Source organism: Marmota flaviventris, chromosome 7 (genome assembly GCF_047511675.1).
Source record: "Marmota flaviventris isolate mMarFla1 chromosome 7, mMarFla1.hap1, whole genome shotgun sequence".
Taxonomy (NCBI): domain Eukaryota; kingdom Metazoa; phylum Chordata; class Mammalia; order Rodentia; family Sciuridae; genus Marmota; species Marmota flaviventris.
The window spans coordinates 65,052,477-65,072,842 of NC_092504.1; the positions used below are offsets into that span (position 1 = coordinate 65,052,477).

General features: G+C 35.5%; 1 protein-coding gene across 1 annotated transcript in view; it reads right to left on the bottom strand.

Annotated features, from left to right (window-relative positions):
- Nucleotides 1-20,366, bottom strand: part of Prkg2 (protein kinase cGMP-dependent 2) — a 98,870-nt gene that overhangs the window by 25,136 nt on the left and 53,368 nt on the right. The window contains exons 10-14 of the mRNA XM_027939819.3: nt 19,771-19,869; nt 18,057-18,210; nt 16,068-16,204; nt 14,417-14,506; nt 12,281-12,422 (exon numbers count right to left, since the gene is read on the bottom strand). Of these exons, the coding sequence (XP_027795620.3) occupies nt 12,281-12,422; nt 14,417-14,506; nt 16,068-16,204; nt 18,057-18,210; nt 19,771-19,869 (622 nt within the window). The remainder of the gene's footprint in view (nt 1-12,280; nt 12,423-14,416; nt 14,507-16,067; nt 16,205-18,056; nt 18,211-19,770; nt 19,870-20,366) is intronic.

A 20,366-nucleotide genomic window follows, 5' to 3' on the forward strand; every position in this document is an offset into this window, starting at 1 on the left:
TTATTCACTGCAGCTACATCAGGTACTGTCAGCCCTCTGACATTTTTCTTCAATGTTGTGTTGATATTCTGGGTCTTTGCCTCCCCACATAAACTTTAGTATCAGTTTGTCACTATCCATCAGGTAACTTGATGGGATTCTCATTAGGATTTCCAGGAATCTCAGATCAAGTTGGGAAGAACTGGCACTGTGAAGAATATAGAGTATCCCTATTCATGAACAACAAATAACTCTCCATATATTTAGGACAGCTAAATATTCCTTTCAGCAGGGTTTGTTGTTTAGCTTATATAGATTATTTACACATTTTCTTAGGTTTAAACCCAAATATTTCATTTCAGGAGTGCTAATGTAAATACTATGGTGTTTTTATTTCAAATTCCACTTGTTCACTGTTAGTATCTAGGAAAGCAATTGAGTTTTGTATATGAACCTTATATTCTGTGACCTTGCTGTAATTGCTTACTGATTCCAAGAGTTTTTTTGTTGTTACTCATTCTTTCAGATTTTCTACATGGATGATCATATTGTCTGTGAATAGAGAAATTTTTATTTCTTTCTTCCCACTCTGCATATCTTCTATTTGCTTCTCTTGTTACATTAACTAGGCCTTCCAGTAGGATGTTGAAAAGGAGGGATGAGAAGAGACATCTTTATTTTTTTCTGATCATAGAGAAAAGGCTTCTAGTAGCTCACCATTCAGTATAATGTTAGAAGTAGGGTTTTTGTAGATATTTGTTATATTGAGTTGAGGAAATTCCTCTCTTTTCGTAGTTTACTGAGAAATTTTTAACAAATCTTATGGTGACAGAGTTTGTCTAAGTTTTCTATACTTATTGATATGATTGTGTAGTTTTTATTTTATCCTGTTGATGTGATGGATTACATTGATTGATTTTCAAATGTTGAACCAAACCTTGCATTCCTGGGGTAAAGTTAATTTTACTTTGGTATATAATTATTTTTATACATTGTTGAATTCAATTTGCGAATATTTTGTTGTGGACTTCTACAGCTATGTTTATGAGAGATCTTCCCTCTAGTTTTCTTTTCCTATAAAATCTTTGTCTGCTTTTGATGTTAGGGCAAGGGTATGCATGTACAAACATACAACAATAGATCCACTATTATGTATAATTATAATGCACTAATAAGAAATAATAAATTAGGGAGAATTCCCTCTGCTTTATCTTCTGAAAAGCACTATAGAGAATTGGTATAATTTCTTCTTCAAATGTTGACTGGAATTCACCAGTAAACCCATTTGAGCCTGATATTTTCTCATTTGAAAGATTATTGATTATTTATTCAATTTCTTTAATAGATATAAACCTCTTCAGATTGTTTTATTTATTCTTTGACTTTCAAGAGATTTTATCTTTCAAAGAATTAGTTAACTACATCCAGGTTATCAAATTTGTGGAAATATAGCTATTCATAGCAGTCCTTTATTATCCTTTTAATATCTATGAATTCTTTCATTGTATTCCTCTTTCATTTCTGATATTAGTAATCTGTGCCTTCCCTCTATGTCTCTCTCTTTTCTAAGTATTACAGCTAGAGATGTACTGGTTTTATTGATCTTTTCAAAGAATCAGCTGTTGGTTTCATTGACTTTCTTTGTCCATTTCTTGTTACCAATTTCAATAATTTCTGCACAAATTATTAGTTATTCTCTCCTCTTACTTTGAATTTCACTTGCTTTTTTCCTAGTTTCCTGAAGTAGGAAAGTATTTTGGATCCTAATATATTACTCAATGCTAGAGACTTCTCTATCAACTCTGCTCTGGTTGCATTCCAGAAATTTTGATAAACTGTGTTTTCATTTTCATTTAGTTCAAAATATTCTAAAATTTCTGTTGATATTTCTGTTAGACCCGTGTGTTATTTGTTAGTGTGTTGCTTAGTCTCCATGTGTTTGGGGATTTTCCAGTTATCTTTCTGTTATCGATTTCTAGGTTCCTTCCATGTGCTGTAAGCAGACATGGTAATGTCTACATTCAGGTATCCAAATGATGCTAAACCACTTCAGAGGTATGCTAACAAAATAATCCTAATTACTCTCCATCCCTGTGTGGATTACTGCTTTCATTCTTTTCACTTATGTATAGAGGCATAATATGCTCTGCACTTCCTGGACATGTAAGTGGTGACTGACATTAATTTAGATAAATTCTCAGTCATTGCTCTTTCAAATATTACTTCTGTTCCTTTTGTGCTCTGTCTTCTCCTTCTGTTCCTATTCCATTGTGCTTGCATTCTCCCTTCTGTAGTTGTTCCACAGTCCTTGGAGATATAATTATATATATATAATTTATATATTATGTAATTCATATATATATATATATATATATATATATATATATATATATATATATAATATTTTTTTGCCCAGTCTTTTTTTTTCTCTCCTGTTTTTTCAGTTTTGGAGATTTCTTTTTATATATCTTCGAACTTAAAGATTTTTAAATTAACTATGTCCAGTCTACTATTGCACCCATCAAAACTATTTTTGCCCCTGTGATATCTACTGGGAGAATCTAGTGCAGCTCCTGGAGGACTCATAAAAGTGTGCCCTTCTGCCCATGTCTAGACCTTCCGCAGTTGCTGGAGTTTAGAACTCTGCAGATCAACTCATCGGTTACTGTGACGGTTTCCCTCTGCAGCACATGGAGGTTTTCCCTGGCGAGTCCTTGCTCCTGTGAGCTGCCACTCCCTGTATTCCCATGACTCTCTCTCCAGAAGGGGAAGCATTAGTTTTCCCTGTGTTCTCTCCTCTCTCTTACAGATCCAGGAAGAGTTGTTCTTTCAGTCTGTTCAGCTCTTTCCTCACGAGGTGAGAGTGGCAACATCAAGCTCCTTATGTGTGGAACCGGCCCAATGGCTTTGTATTTCCTGGACGTATCCAACCTTGTATGACGAATTGTTATGAATCTGTATTCACAGCATCAGTCAGTTTGTTAATGTTCTGCTCCTGATTTATGCTCTGAATTCATGAATAAGACTGTATATTAATTTGTCATTTTTAGGAGATTTCATTGGAGAATTAAGTTCATATTAACTAGCCCCATAAAATAAGAGTTATCCCTTACTATTTTTAGAAAGATATCCATAATTTTAACATTAAAGGTCTTTGAAGTGACTGCTTTTTCAAAGGTACAAGATCACTCAGATTTTCTATTTCTTTTTGTTTGGTTAGGCATTTTGTACATCTTTTCCATTTAACCTAAGATTTCCTATATAGTGTTTTCTGGTTCACATAAATCTCTGCTTTAAGTAATCATGTTCATTCATAAAAGTGTTTATTTTATAGCCTTTTTTATGAACAGTATTCACACAGATTTTTTAATTTTAATCTACCTTTTTCAGAAAACCAGGTTTGGCTGTGTCATTTTGCTGATATATCATTTTCTGTTTTACTAATTCATGCTCTTTATTTTGTTCCTTTCTTTGTTTTTATATTATGTCTTTTTCTTATCTTCTTAAGCTGGATATTTAGCTCACTGATTCCATCCCTCCTCATCCCCCCAACCCCCAGGGCTGAGGACAAAACCCAGGCCTTGTGTGTGCTGGGAAAGCACTTTGCTACGGAGATAAATCTTCAACCCCAAGTTCATTGATTTTTAACCGTTCTTATTTCCTAGCTGAAATGGTTAAGGTTTTAAATATAATTGTAGCTGTTGCAGCCCATATATGTTGATATATAGTATACTCTCCCTTGGGCGTCGTTTTTAAATATTCATTAAAGTTTTCTTCACTGCTTGTTGAGTCATTGTGCATTATCTTTAAAATTCCACCAAGACAAGTTCGAGTGTTGTTTGTGGCTTCTTCCTGTTTGTTGTTGTTACTGAGTTCTACTTTAAATACACTGAGTCAGTTTACAAGAACTACTTGTGCCTATTTTGAGAGTGAGGGAAGGGCTGCTTCCTAGGTCCCTCCTTCATTCTTACATGCTAATCAATCTGCTCAGTCCAGCAGCTAACTCTCTTAGTTGTTGTCATGGGGCTATTGCTAGAAGGAAGCAGATAGATCATAAAAATGAGCAATGATATCAATATTTAACATGCTTTATACTATACTTTCTTATGTAATAATATTCAATATAAGTAAAATTAATCTGCTCTGTTAGTGCACCCTGTGCAAAAGCATCTGGGCAGACTTTGCATTTTGGCTGAGGGGCATTATACACAGCAGTTAATTCCACAGTCACATCAAATGTTCACTGGTTAGTGACAGCTGAGATTTATTTGATTACTATGAAGTTTGCTCCTGAATAACTGCAAGAGGGTTAACTATTACATACTCTGCCTGGACTGAGAACAAGGCAAGTCTTCTTTAAACATTTTATGTACTGTCCTACATCTTAATGCTGTTCTTGATTCATTCATTCTAGCCAGAATAAGGACTCAAAAATGCTATTGCCTTTATCAGCTCTCCTTGGCCTGGAAAGTTGAGAAAGATGATTTAAGAAATGATAGGACAGGAGGTGAAAGATGATGATGTGAGAGTATTCATGGTCCTACAGTTCTTTAATTCTTAATCTACACCCCTGCAGTTTCTGATGAAGACAGCTTGGTCCCAGAGGGGATTCATTTAGGAATAAAGCAGCCAATCTCAATCATGACTTGGGCAGAAAGAGTGGAATAAGGTCTTCAGCCCTCCCCATAAGCCCATTGTCTGTAATTATCACAAAAGGGTATACTTCTACAGCCTTCTAGAGACACAATTCCAACATCCAGGTTTTTCTCTTATTTAGGAAAAGTTTACCCCAAGATTTTCCTGTTTTATCACTGATGGAAAAAAAAATATTTCCATTAGGTCTCTCACCCCTCCTACGCACTGCCGGAAACTGAAGAAGGATGAAAATGTTACTTGTAAGAGTTAATAGAATGAGACTAAGATACTCTCAGAAGGCATCTTTCATTCTTAAAGACATTTCTGTCTAAGGCTGGACTGCCCAGGGCCCATCACCCAGATGGCATTACTGCTGTGCTGTCACCAGGTACCCTACCACCCATCCCTACAGCAGCCCCCTCAGGAACTCTCAGCTCAGCTCTGCTGGGCTTTCAGCTAACAGACAGTGTCTGTTTCTGCTGTTTGCTGAAACTTGCTTAATGACCCAGTAGAAAATCAAATTTTGTTCAAGTGCATTCTCTACCTATTGATGAGTGACAGCTGAGTCACTCATTGAATTGAATATTTTACAAGCCCTATTAGATTAAATTTATTAATTTTGTTATATACTTTTTTTATAGCTTAAGTGACTTAGTGTCTAAATATACAAGCAATTTCTGAGACAGGCATATTAAAAAGTCTACAATTATTCACATTTCGTTATTCTGCCAAATTCTGCTGTTTATTTTTTGAAGTATTTTATTAGGTATATAAAAGACTGGGATATTTATATCATTTTGCTGAAAGGGGCCTTTCATTATCATAACGTTACACCTTTATCTATAGGAATACACCTTCCCTGATATTAACATGATGAAACCTGTATTTTAATTGGTTTAATATTTCCCAGAAATATCTTTTCCCATCCTAATTTCAACCTTTCTGCATCCTCCTATTTTAGGTGTCTCTCTTATAATCACCATCAAGCTGATCTTTATTTTATAAATCTACCTGACAATCATTTTTATCTGGAGAGTTAAGTGCATTTACATATATTAGATGTCTTCCTACTTTATTATTTTGTGCTTTCTCTGTTTTCTTGATTTGTTTCTTCTTTGTTGCCTTCTATTAAAATGACATTTTTCTCCTTTTGCTTCAATTTCAATTACTCTCACATTCTATTTATATGATACTGGTTTTCAGGTATTTAGTATTTTATCATTTTAATAGTATATATTACAAAGATTATTAATTTATACCATAATTTTTAAATGACGTGACATGTTTACCATTTCTCTATGGCCGTCACTCCCTGTGGCATCCCAGAGCCTTCATGAAGGATCATTTTTCTGCCCCCTAAGCATAACATTTGTGTGCAGGAGTAAACATCTTTAAACTTTGTTTTCTGGGCTTACAAATGAAGTTTTTAGTTATTTCACTTAAAATGTTTAAGATATTGTACTGCTTTATGACTTCTATTATTACTAGTGAGATTTCTGCTGAGAGTCCAATTTTTATTCCTTTGTTCCTTTCAGTTTACATAAACTTCCCTTTCTTTTTGTTGACTTTTAAGATGCTCTCTGTTTTAGTTCTATACTTTTACTACTACAGTAGCCAGCATCAAAGGGAACCCCAGTGAGCCACTTCCCCTTGTAATGAGTGGTATGCCCATCCACAACAGACCAACAGAATACAGTGGAAGTGCTGGTATATGACCTTGAGAGTAGGTTTTAAAGGCAGGTAGCAGTTCCTCAGTGTTTGGAAGACTTACTCTGACAGAAACTAGCTGCCATGCCATGAGAACATTCAATCAGTCCTGTGAAGAGGCCTGTTGGAGAATGAAGGCCTCCAGCCAACATCCAGCACCAACTTGCCAGCCATATGAATGAATTACACTGGGACTGATCCTCCAGCCCTAGCAGATGTGCAAGCCTCCAGGTGATGGCAGCCCCAGCCAACATCTAACCAAGACTCCATGAGGGACCTGGAGTCAGAATCACCTAGCTAAACATTTCCAAATTCCCAAACTGCAGAAACTGTGAGATTGTAAAAGGCTATTGCTGTGTTAAGTCATTAAGTTTTGAAGTGACTTGTTAAACAAAACAAGAGCTTGAAGAAATATGATCTGGAATTTGGACTCCTTTACCTGATTGCTGTCTTTTTATGATTTCTGGAAAAATCTCAGTCATGGTTTATTGAAATATTGCTTTCCCCTCATTCTCTATATTATTTTTGTCTGGGAGTACAATTAAACTTTTAAAGAAACTTTTCTAAGTTTCTTCATTCCTTTCTTTTATTTCTATTATGTCTCTATGCTACATTCTATATAAATCACTTTTTCTTTCATTTCCCTGATTTTTCTGTTTGTGTTAATCATCTACTATTTAACCTTTCCATGACATTTTCCAAATTGAATACAATTGACAGGTAATAAAATGCACACATCTTTGGTATACAATTCATGCAGATTATACTCATATAACCACAGCCACCATATATACATTCAGGATACAGGCATTCCCATTATCTCAGAAAATTTCTTCATGCTTTTTCCCAATCAAATGCTCCTCCCACAGACATCTATTATATTGCTTTCTAACACATACTATACAACTCTTATAGTAATCATGTATGTGTGTGGCTTCTTTTATTAACATAGTTTTTAAAATTCATTCATGTTATTGCCTACAGAAATTCACTCCTTTTTTATCACTAAACTGAATTTTGTTGCTGAAGGTACTACTGTATGTAAATACATACAATTGACGATGGATATGTGAGCTATTTCTTGTTTGGGGCCTGTTAGGAATAAGGTTATTATGGGCATTGATTCCCAATATATCTGAAGCTCTGATTTCAGTTTTCCTGGGTAAATATTAAGAAGTAGAATGTTCTGTCATAGAATAGGTATGTTTGGCTCCATGAGAAACTAACTGTTCTTTTATGATTTCAGTTTTTATCCCCATCAGAAGTGTAGGGGACCATCCTTACCAACACTTGATATTGTCAATCTTTTTAATTATAACAATTCTACTAGGTGTGAAGTGTATTTCTTTGTGGTTTTAATTTATATTTATTTACTTGATAATTAGTGATATGGCTAAGTGATCATGCTCATACTTTCCTTTGTAAAGTGTTTCTTCAAGGTTCATGACCATTTTTAAAATACAGTAGCTCAAGTTTTTATTATTTACTTGTAGATGTTCTTTATGTATTCTGGCTGTGAGCCTTTTGTCAATTAAATATATATTGAAAATATTTTCTTCTAGTTTATGACATGATAATCCATTTTCTTGGCCATGTATTTTCACAATCATAAATTTTTAATGTTTTTTTACTCTTTTTTGGGAGGGGAACCAGAGACTGAACCTGGGACCCTTAACCACTGAGCCACATCCCCAGTCCTTTTTACATTTATTTTGAGATAGGGTCTTACAAATTGCTTATGTCCTTGCTAGGTTTGTTAAGGCTGATTTCAAACTTGTGATCCTCCTGCCTCAGCCTCACAACTTGCTGGGATTACAGGCATGTGCCACTGCACCCAGCTAGAAATTTTTAATTTTAATGAAATTCAATTCATCTTTTTTTTTTTTTTTTAAGATTAATATTATTTGTGTTCTAGGAAATCTCGGCTTATCCCAAGTTTTGAAAATACATATTATGTTTACTTTCTAAATGGTTTATAGGTCTATGAACAATCTTGAAATAATTTTTACATATAGTAAGAGGTACAATCAGGTCATTTTCTTTCTTTCTTTTTTTTTTTTTTTTTTTTGCTATTACGGCTTTACAGTTGTTTCAGCAATGCCTTCTGAAGACACTAACATATCCTCTTTTGCTGACTATGTGTATCTATCTCTGGACATTATTCTACTAGACTGAGTTATCTGTCTATCTTTATACCAGTACCATAGTGTTTTTTTTTGTTTGTTTGTTTTTTTAAATTTCAAGTCTAATGATGTGTTTTTTTTTTCTTTTTTTTTTTTTAATTTTTTATTGTTGGCTGTTCAAAACATTACATAGTTCTTGATATATCGCAATTTGATTCAAGTGGGTTATGAGCTCCCATTTTTACCCCATATACAGATTGCAGAATCACATCAGTTACACATCCATTGATTTACATATTGCCATACTAGTGTCTGTTGTATTCTGCTGCCTTTCCTATCCTCTACTATCCCCCCTCCCCTCCCCTCCCCTCCCCTCTTCTCTCTCTGCCCCCTCTACTGACATTCGTTTGTCCCCCTTGTATTATTTTTCCCCTTCCCCTCACTTCCTCTTGTATGTACTTTTGTATAACTCTGAGGGTCTCCTTCCATTTCCATGCATTTTCCCTTCTCTCTCCCTTTCCCTCCCACCTCTCATCCCTGTTTAATGTTAATCTTCTTCTCATGCTCTTCGACCCTACTCTGTTCTTAGTTACTCTCCTTATATCAAAGAAGACATTTGGCATTTGTTTTTTAGGGATTGGCTAGCTTCACTTAGCATAATCTGCTCTAATGCCATCCATTTCCCTGTAAATTCTATGATTTTGTCATTTTTTAATGCAGAGTAATACTCCATTGTGTATAAATGCCACATTTTTTTTATCCATTCACCCTAAGATACCATCTCACTCCAATTAGATTGGCAGCCATTATGAAGTCAAACAACAACAAGTGCTGGCGAGGATGTGGGGAAAAGGGTACACTTGTACATTGCTGGTGGGACTGCAAATTGGTGCAGCCAATTTGGAAAGCAGTATGGAGATTTCTTGGAAAGCTGGGAATGCAGCCACCATTTGACCCAGCTATTCCCCTTCTCGGTCTATTCCCTAAAGACCTAAAAAGAGCATGCTACCATAGTGTTTTGATTACTACAGCTTTATATTTATAGTAAGGCTTCATATCAGATAATATAAATTCTTCAATTTTATTATTTTACAAAGTAGTTATTGACACTTCTAAACATTCTGAATTTTCATGGGAATTTCAGAAAAAACTCCATTTCTGAAAACCGGCTTCTCAGATTTCTGAGCCACATCCCCAGCCCTATTTTGTATTTTAAAAAACAAAAACAAAAAACAGGGTCTCACTGAGTTGCTTAGCGCTTCACTTTTGCTGAGCCTGGCTTTGAACTCTCTGTCCTCCTGCCTCAGCCTCCTGAGCTGCTGGGATTATAGGCTTGTGCACCAAGCCTGGCTATAAATTGTTTAACTGTGGATCTCACCTAGTGTGTTGCCCCTTTTCAAGGTCTGATCATCTACTTTTTATTGTTCTCCAATGCCTTCATACATGTTTATATGCATAATTAATCTCACCAAGAGGACAGTGCAGTGCAAACTATTCAACCATTAATGAAAATTTCCATTGCACATTTAATTTCAATTATTATACTCTTAATTTATTAATAGATGCTTTACTTGTTAGTTTTTTTTCCCCAAAAACCTGTTGGATATTTTTTTTGGAAACATCTGCTCCTCACTCATTTTTTTATCCCACTCTTATTTTCAAGACACATCAGATGTATTCATTGTACATTCTGTACCTAGTTACTCCAATATAGGAGGAGTTCATGTGTCTCCTTCTGCTCTTTTTGTTTCGGAAAATTAATGCTCATGGTAGCTTTTTTCCTCCTTATACGTTTATTTTATTATTTTTAAAATGTGAGCTCATGTTCCCTGGAACTTTATCTACAAGAGTTCTTTGTGACTGGAGTTAAAAGTATACTCTTCCAAAGAGAATATACACTGGTTCTTGGGACTTGGGCATGCCACCAACCTGGATCTATTTTCATTTAGATTCTTACTTGGATTTTTCCATCCTTGAAGACTGGACCCCAATCTCTCCATTAAGACTAGCCTGTGGCCAAGAATTCTTAGACGAGACCCTTCCTGTGCCTCTACCAAGAGCCAATAATGAGAAAAGCATGTTTCCTTGCATGTACTCTGTCTTTGTAAATTTGATATTTGTTTCTTATTTTCTTTTTCTCTTAGAGTTTAATCTGTGTGATTCCTGGCTCTATACAATGTTCTCTGATTCAACTTTCCCACATTGCCCAGGTCCAAAGCTTAGTCTGCTGTTCCCAGAAGACACAGCTACTAAAATCAAACCTCTAGGCGACCTAAGGCTGCTGGTGCACACAAGATGGCAGCTTCAGTGTTGGATCTCCACCACCCACTATTGCCAGCCCCAGGGAACTCCCATGCTGTGCTGTGAACAATCATGCAGTTGGAACATTGCTTTCCATGTCTCACCTAGTATTTTCAGACATTTTGTAGAAAGAGGATTTCAGGATATCTAGATTAATATATAGCTAGAAATGGAAACATTCAACATTTACTCTTTAACCTCTGCAGGCTTTAGTTCTTACTCTTTGTTTAGGTCATTGGCAAATGAATTAGCAGAATGGACACAATGGTGAACAGACTCATTATTATAAATACTGATTATGCTACCAACTTTTGTTGTAAAACAGCTCTGAGAAGGACAAGAGCCTTCAAGCCCTGTGATGGTTTTACTTCTAGGATACTCCAAAGCTTTTTCTTAAAGAGCTGTAGGAGATACAACTAATGAAGGAATCACAAATAAGAATGATTGAAGCCTTGTGTTAGTACCTCACCAGTTCTCAAAGCTGTCTTTCATGGATAAAATAAAACCTGACTAGATCAAAATATCTCTTGGAAGTCAGCCAAATATCACATGAAAGGGCTTCTCTTTTCCTCCTTCACCATGGGGAGAGATGGTGTCGCCATCACACATAACAAAATTAATTCCTGTGGCTGAATTTCACAACTATAACGTATTGGTGATAAAGCTTGTCTCACAGATTGTTAACAGATTAATTGTCAAAGGTTAGTATAGTATCTTTACACATATAACTGCTCAGTAAATAATGTTATTATTTCCTTATATAAAAGGTCTCGGGTGGGTGACTTTTGATATCTTTGTTAATATTCAGAGATGGTTTGAATGTCTTTGAGAGACTATCAAGACCTAGAAAACTTCAGCCTTGGTTCCCCACCCTGTGGGGTTTCCTTCTTAGGTCCAAAGTGCCTTGGCTTCTCCTCAGTTACCACCACCCAGATGTATTGTAGTTTCTCACTGAAAGCAGTTTCACTTTTCTTTTATTCTTTACTGTAACATACAAGGAAGTTCCTGTTAGACATCAATGGGCCACAAAGATGGACAGCAAGGGAGTCTCTGTCCTCAGAAGCCTGTAGTCTAACAGGATTTCAATCCTGGTTGCCCATTAGAATTGCCTGGAAAGATTTCAAAATGACTACCAACAGTTATGTTTATCTTTTCTCCTTATATAGACAGCAGGTGTCCTGGAGCAGAAGTGATATACTATCTTCTTTCATTATTTCTTATAGCCAGTCCTTATATGAATAAATTAAAACCTAGTTAAATTATTTTAAAAAATACTAATAAAATGCAATATTAAGGGCATTCTATTATGAGAATCTTCAGTAGGAGTCATAAATATGGTTGAACATTAAATTCACAGGACAAAGAGAATGTACTCATAACAGTGTTCCCAGTACTAAGTGTGCCAACTTCAAAGGCCATATCCCCCGTAGTGAAAATAATAGCTGTACCAAAATTAAAAAGAAAATTTCAATTGTAACACAACTTTGTTCTGTAAATATCTCATGTGACACTGTAAATGAAAGAACTTATCTTACCAATTTCAGGTAACCCTCAGCATCTAGAATTAAGTTTTCTGGCTTCAGGTCTCTGTAGATGATACCTAGTCGATGCAGGTAATCAAATGCTTCTGTCACACAAGCGACACAGAATTTGGAGGTGGCTTCGTCAAAGCTGCCTCTGCAATGAAATAATTTTCATTCTCAGTATCCTGGACACATGTCCTTTCTACTGTTCTAGGTCTCAATTATTATATTAGTACAAATATGTAATATAAATATTTTGTGTCAATATCAAAATGTATTTTATACTGTCAATAAAATTAGGATGTTTACTGGTGATAAAGAAATTGAGAAGGTTACTTGAGGCAAACTAAACAACTTTACTAAAGTTAAAATATCTTTATCCAAGCACTTGTTTCTGATAATCATACATGAACATATAAAATAGAAAACCAAGGAAACAACGAGTTCTTTAGATGTCTGTGGAACACTCTGGAGAAAATGCAACTATCTCAGTGGAGAGCTTAAAAGAGACTTCAGCAATTTATTGCTTGACTAAAGAATGGCTCAAGTGGTCACTTTAATTTCCTGTGGGTACAGCACACAATACTAACCCAGGTAGAAAGGGGCCATAACTTTTCTTGTTTGATGTCTCTCAATCTTTTAGTAGAGTTACCTTGTACCAGCATAGTGAGAAGCAAAATTATACTCTGAATCTTTTTAAACATGGTGGTGATTCACCCCCTAGTATATCAGAAGACTATGGCTTTGGGGTGAGAGAAAATGGATTTTATTCCTGTTTCCTTTGCTCACTATACCTTGAGCAAGTTGTTTAACTGTTCTAAGATGCAGAATCTATGCAGTAGAATGGGCTTACTCCTTAATTAGTAATGTTGTTTTTAGGATTGAGCATGGTACTTAACAGGTTGTAGGAACTCTCTTTCATAAGTAGGTTTAGATTTTCTATATATATTCCACTGTTGAAGCAAAGACTAATGTTTTTGCAGCAGCATCATTAAAGTTTCCTCATCCTTCCAGGTTTTCCCCAATCCATCCAACAATATATGTTCCAAGGTCAGCGATTCTCAGTCATGAATGTACACTAGAATTGTCTAACAAGCATGAAAAAAAAAATTACTGGATACCATCCCAGATGAAATGAAATCATAACATCTGGCATTATGGCCCAGCATTTTTCCTTGTAAAAGTTCCCCCATATGATTGTAAGTGTAGCCGGGGTTGGGGTCCACGGCCCAGGTAAGGCTGTCAGAATGTCTGCTGGGCAGTAACCTCCACAATCTAATGCCAGCCTACCTTTCCATTTTCTTTCACTACCCTTATTTCCTACTCAAATTCTGTTCATTAACTATAAGGAGACCTAGTACCAAGTCAACTTTTCTACTTTGTATTTTCCTGCTGCTCTGACTTTCCAAGATTTTGTCATCTTTAGAATTTAATTCAAAACCTTCCTCTGTCATCATGCATTTCTCTCCCTCCCCGCCTCTGAGCTGACAGTCTACAAAACTCATTTGCTATTTAATTACAATTTGCCAAACCTCTTTGTTACTATTTAGTGTTCATATTTATGAAACGTTTTAAAAATCATATAATTTCCCAAATGAACTCTTGATGTGTCAGAAAAAAAGTTAATACTTTTTATTCTTTATGATAGAAACTCTATATCATCTAGAAAAGTTCCATACTGTCTGCTATGGAGTCTTCTACAGAGGTGGTGCTTAGTATGTATCTGTGGTTTGAGTGCATGAAACCACCTCTTTAGTTAAATTGAACCTTTGTTGACATCTTACACTGTTTTTTTTTTTTTTCTGTGAGGTCTTAACGACTCCCTACCAGGCCCCATTTCTTTAAGTTTGGGAATCAGAAACATCTGAGTTTATGCCCTGATTCTGCCTTGTACTCACCATGAGACCTTGGATAGTTCTCCGTCTCTGGGATTCTTTACTGCCTAAAACCGACTACTTCACAGGGTGCATATGACATGACTGCAATGTCAGCTAATAGACTATTCCTACTATACTTTATCAAGAGATAACATTTTCTTATAATAATTTCCAAATCATTTCCTCTGTGCCTCTTTAAATGTTCCTAAATCCAACATCCCTAGACTGACATGAGTAAAGAAAGCTCTTGCTTATAATGCTTGTTCATTACCTGTCCCTTAATATACTCCATAGCTCCCCACCTAAGCAGGCCTCCAGAAGCATGTACACATATTTATTGTCCTTAAAAGTACGATATAATCTGCAAAGACAGATAAAAACATGGTTATGATTAGAAATATAGCTTTTAAAGCTCTTTAAAGTCGCTTAAGACTATCTTCAATAACATTTTGAATGATGACCCTCATCTCCATACAAATGTCCTGCAGCTACACTGGGCTTCTCGCCAAAGCTTCTTTCATCTTTCCTACTGCTGTGCTTTTGCTCATGGATCCCTTTACTCAGACTGCTTTCCCTCTGCCCACAGAGGAAATGTCTTCCATTTCACTGTAAAAGTTTTATCTACTCTGCAAGACTATACCTCTTAATAAAGCAGCTCATTATTCTGCCGACCTAGCAAAGCGGTTCAGAGAGTGAGCTCAACCAAGAGGCTCAGGCTCAAATCCCAGATCAGACACATATTAGTTATGCAGTCTCAGATCTCTGGTTTTCAGTGAAAAAAATTATATCTATATCTATATCTATATCTATCTATCTATCTATCTATCTATATATATATATATATAGAGAGAGAGAGAGAGAGAGAGAGATTATATATTCATTTGACTATATATTATTTGTATATATTGTTGATGATAAATATTTACTGAAAATTATTCATATTCATTTGATCCTCCTAAAGGACCAGTGAAGGAAATGTTGTGATTCTTCTACTTCCTCCTCCTATATTTTTGGCTTAGAAGAGGTGCATGTTAATCTCTCACTATACAAATGTTGTCATTTATATTTATTCTTAGTATATTATTATTGCCCTATTATTTGCCAGGTATATCACAAAGATCTAGAAATGCAAAACTTAATACAACTTAATCCATTCCCTGAAGCTGGTCATCATAGGTCATTAGTGAAATATTAATTTTAAAGGGGCATTCTGGGAGCATAATAAAAGGTAATTGGATGATTTTTGTTAATATTACCTGAGTTCAGACTTAATTTTTAGCCTTGCAAAAATGGGTCTAGGGATATGGATAAATAGAAAGATCTTCTCAGGGTATTTGATCAAAAAGTACAAATTGTCTTCATTATACGGACACTGTCTATCACCCAGAAATCACAAAAACTACAGTTTGGGGCATTTAGAGAAAATATAAATTCGCTTAATATCACTAACCCATGAATTCACAAGTAAAGAGAGCTATGGCCTAGAATAATTTTAAATTCCCCTCCAAACACTGAGGATAGCTACAGAAAAAAGAATAACTATCAGAAAATGGTTCCTTTGGCACATAGGCATTTGAGGGCCAGGATATGTTCTCCTTTGGTAACTTCCGGTGCCCTTCCTACAGAAATTCAACATCAGAACACCCTCTGAGGGGTTTCTTATAGCATCTTGATTCCCTATTTCCAAATTCTACAATAGGTCTGGATAAAATAATCAGTTCAAGTTACTCTGCAGTAATTTTGTATTCACACACACAAACAACATGCTTTTGTAAGAATAAAAACAACTGGAAACTCTGATCCAAGATTTCATTGGCTAATTCAGAGTAATGTCTCCTCCTCTTCTTTCTGACCTCTTATATGGAAACATTCAAAAGAAGAGCCTAAAACTCCAAGTCCTGGGAGATCAAAGGCTCACTTACTTCACAATGAATGGAGAACACAGCTCTTCCAAAATCCTCTTCTCTGAGTAGATGTGCTCCTGTTGCTTAGTGTCAACTATGTGCTTTTTCCTTATACACTTCATAGCAAAAGCAACATTCTCATTTTTTACTTTAACCTATGTAATAAATAGAAAAATCCTCAACATTGACTTAACAATAATTTGCCATATCTGTTTAAAACATGATAATTACTGAGAGTTAAACCTGTTTCACATTTAAAGAGAATGGAAGCTTTTAGCCACTTAGGTCTCTAGGACTCAGTTTCATCACAATTTCTCAAGTAGTTCATATATCTGATTCTAAAATTTTGTATTGAAGTAAGAAAACATGGTTAGAAGTCTTAATCTTTAGATAGCAATTGTTTTTGATCATGTAACAGAAAAAACCTGGACCAGAATGGCCAAAAATTCCTATTTCTTAATATTTACTTCTTTGATTTTCCAAGAAAAACAAATTTAATCATGTTCTCTATTTGCACCATTCAGTACAGTAGCTAGTAATCACATGAGGTTATTTAAATTTAAATTAATTAAAAATTTAATTTCAGTTCTTCAGTTGCAATAGCCACATTTCAAAAGTTCAATGCCACATACACCTACTGGCTACCTGACTGGATGGCACAGATATAGGACGTTTCTATCATCATAGAAATGTCTATTGTAAAGTGCCACTCTAGGTATAAAATCAATCTTTTCCCTTAAGAGGAAAGTCTAAATTTTAAAATAAACATTTTTCCTGATAGGTTTAACACTTCCTAAACAGTCTATACTGGACAAGTAACAAGGTTGTACAGAAATGGCTTCTTCCCATATTTTATTGTGTTTACCATTGGTACTGCCTATAACTTTTAAATCAGGGGGAAATACTGCTTCAATAATTTTTATCTGAGGAAACATATCTCAGCATTGCTAATTTAATCCTTTTGCCATGATCTTTGGTGGAAAATACACTACAGATGGATATTGCCCTTGTCTCTTCATATGACATAAGAGACATCATGAATATTCTTCCTCTGTTCAGAAACCAATTTCCCCTCTCATTCGTCAGAGATGAGGTATGAACTGGGTGTGAAGTGTGTTATCCAGGGTCCCTGGCAGGATTTCAGATCTGTTCATGCCCAGGGCCAACTGGCAGACAGAGATATCATCAGCACAGTACCCAGACGTCAATACACAGTACATTGTTAAAATTCTGATGGGCTTGGTAATTGCCAAGAGCTCGGAATCATATGTAACCAAAAAGGTCACAGATTTCCATTCTACAGTTTCCTCAGAATACCAGATCTGTTGTTATTCTACAACTTGGAGGATGATTATTAAGCACATAGAGGTGGTGATATGGAAGACACAACTGAAATCAGGATGTAAGTTTCCAGCTGTTTGTTCAGCACTGCAGAAGGCTGCTCTTCAAACATCATTTTGCATTCATCTTATTTCCTTTTTTTCTGATGGAAAATTTGGGGCAACCCAAAAATAGGATAATGAAAGCCAAATACAGACACGGTAGTGGAGTTGTCTAAGGGATCTAACCATAATATTAAAGATCACATTTCTATAGCATTTCTGCAGGACACATTCTTCTCTGCCTTTGTGTATAGAGAGCTCATGTGTTGTGGATATATATATATATATATATATATACATATTTTGCCATTAGGAAATACAGTTTTTACATTTTACAGCCTTTGGGAATGCTTACTTAGTACATTCTCCAATAATTACCATCAAGACCAAATTCACTAAAGGATCTGATGTAAGAAGCTGGAAATAACAGCTCATTACTACAAGTTACTAAGACAGACCTGCCACTATACCATATGCAGATTCAAAATTTTACTTTCTCAATTTCAGCTCAAAACAAAATTTAAGATAGCAATAATAATTCACATGATCCTCCGAGATAAGCTGGAATATAAAACAAAAAAAGTCAACAGGCTTCTCTCAGATGCTTGAAACGTAAACCCCTTACAAGCTCAACTCTTCCGAACCCACCAACGCCCAGTGTTGCAATAATCTCAAGGTTCTGGAAGGGGGATGATGAGGAAAATCTGGCCACCTTCTCCTTCAGCTGAATCATCTCCAGAGAGAGTGCTTTGGACAGCTTCCAGTTAGACATGGACCGCCTGAACAAAAGAAGTGAAACTTTACACACATACCCTTAGTCAGGCAGGCACCATGCCTCTCATAAATTCCACTCTTAAATAGTCTTACAACTGCCCGCAACACTGCCTATGGTTGCCTCGAAGGCTATCTCAACTTTGATAGGATCAGATTCAGGTACATCTGGGAAGAAAAACAATGGAACATACAAACCAAAAACCCTCATATGCACAAAACAAGAAATAGACAAAAACAGAATTGAATCATCAAAGTAAAATTGATGAATTTTAGCCAGACATAGTGTCACTTGCCTGCAATCCCCGTGACTAGGGAGACTGAGGCAGGAAGATCTCAAGTTACAGGCCAGCCTCAGCAACTTCATGAGACTCTGTCTCATTAAAAAGTAAAAAGAAAGAAAGAAAAGAAAATTGGGGAAGTGGCTCAGTGGTTCAATCCCCCAAGTTCAATTCCCAGTACCAAAAATAAATAAATAAATAAAAGTGAGTAGCATTTAAAACATACCACAATAAAACTATTAACAACCCAGAAAAGGAGTGAATAGAAGGCAATAAAACCACAGAGCCATTCTCTTTGTTGCACATATAGGACAATGCCACACTGAGGATCTTGGCCATAGTTTGCTCCTTTTGTCAGATATTGAAGTTTCCATGGCTTACCCAGAAAAATTGATTTTTGAAATGTGAAAAGTACATTTCTCACTTTATGTCTTAAGAATTGTGGAAACAACCATTTTATGCCTCAATTAAGACTTACTGCTCTCAGTTATATATTCATAAGCTGTTAGTACAATAGGCCTTTGGTGTAAAAACTGCAAATGCATTCCTTGCAAAAAAAAAAAATCTTGTTATGTACTGATTGAATGCTCTAATTTAACTCAAACTCGGCCTTCTAGAAATTTTGAATATACAGTTTCAATAGCACTATCTACTGCACATATGCTTAAGCTTTCACTCAAAAAATGTTTTAAGGGGTGAGGGTACAGCTCAATGGTAGAGAGCTTGCCTAGCATGCATGAGGCCCTGGGTTCAATCCCCAACACAGCAAAAAATAAACAAAGAAACATAAGAAGTGTTTTAGCAAAAAACAAAACAACAAATCATTTAAAAATGTAGATTTTCTATCAAATAATATTAATTCATCCCTATTACTACATCCCTATTACCCAACTCCTCCTCCATACATATAATTATCTAGGCAATATCTCCCTTATGTTTTGAAAAACATAAACTATGACCCTACTCTTTACCTGTAATCTAGTATAAATGTTCTTTTGAGATGTTACCATCGTAAAGAATTCCCTTTACCAGGAAATTTCTCCCTAAAATTTCTATTCATTATGCAAAATAAAGCTGCTGACTATTCAGAGACTTAACTAATCATCATTCTAGTGACATTCTAGTATCTTGTTTGTGGAAGAATTATTAAAAAGAGCTCCCCAGAAGTTTCTAGTGAAGGCACATTAACTGTTTACTGTGTAGGCAATAGAGCTCCCATGTCTTCTTCTTTATCTACTGACTTCCCAACAAGTCAGATCTCTCTTGGGAGGATGTTCCCCCACTTACTTGGCATGTCTTTTCTCATCATCACGGTTCAGGTTCGCCACATACCCTTCCAGGTATTTTTGGAGTTCTTCAAATGTCCCAACAGTTTGATTGAATGTTCTGAATAACATAAAATAAAATAGAATAAAATAAAGCAAAATAGTACCAAAGTAACTTGACATTCTTCTTAAACTCATGCAAGAATATGTATATAGTTACCCATGGAGTCAATTGTTTTTCAATAATTTATGGAATATTAACATTGTTGTAACATGTGGCCTAGTTACTGAAAGCTCTATAACTGAGCTTTTGAGTTCATGCAAGCTAAAGAGGCTACCAGTGAGAAGAGACAGCATTTCTATTGTTTTCTGCTTTGCAGTTCTAGTTTGCCAACAAGTAGTTTTTCATTTGTTTTAAGACAGTGGAGAAGAAACAGCTTACATGATCTGTTTAAAGAATCAATAGCTTATAGGGGTTACAGATTTTAATACTTTTGCTTAATTAAGTAACAATTTAAAATCAAAGGCAAAATTTATTTGTTCTTTGTCTCTGATAATTCTCCCCATTTCGCATTCCTTCATAATTTCTTTTTACCTGAATTTCATAGTTCTCTGTCT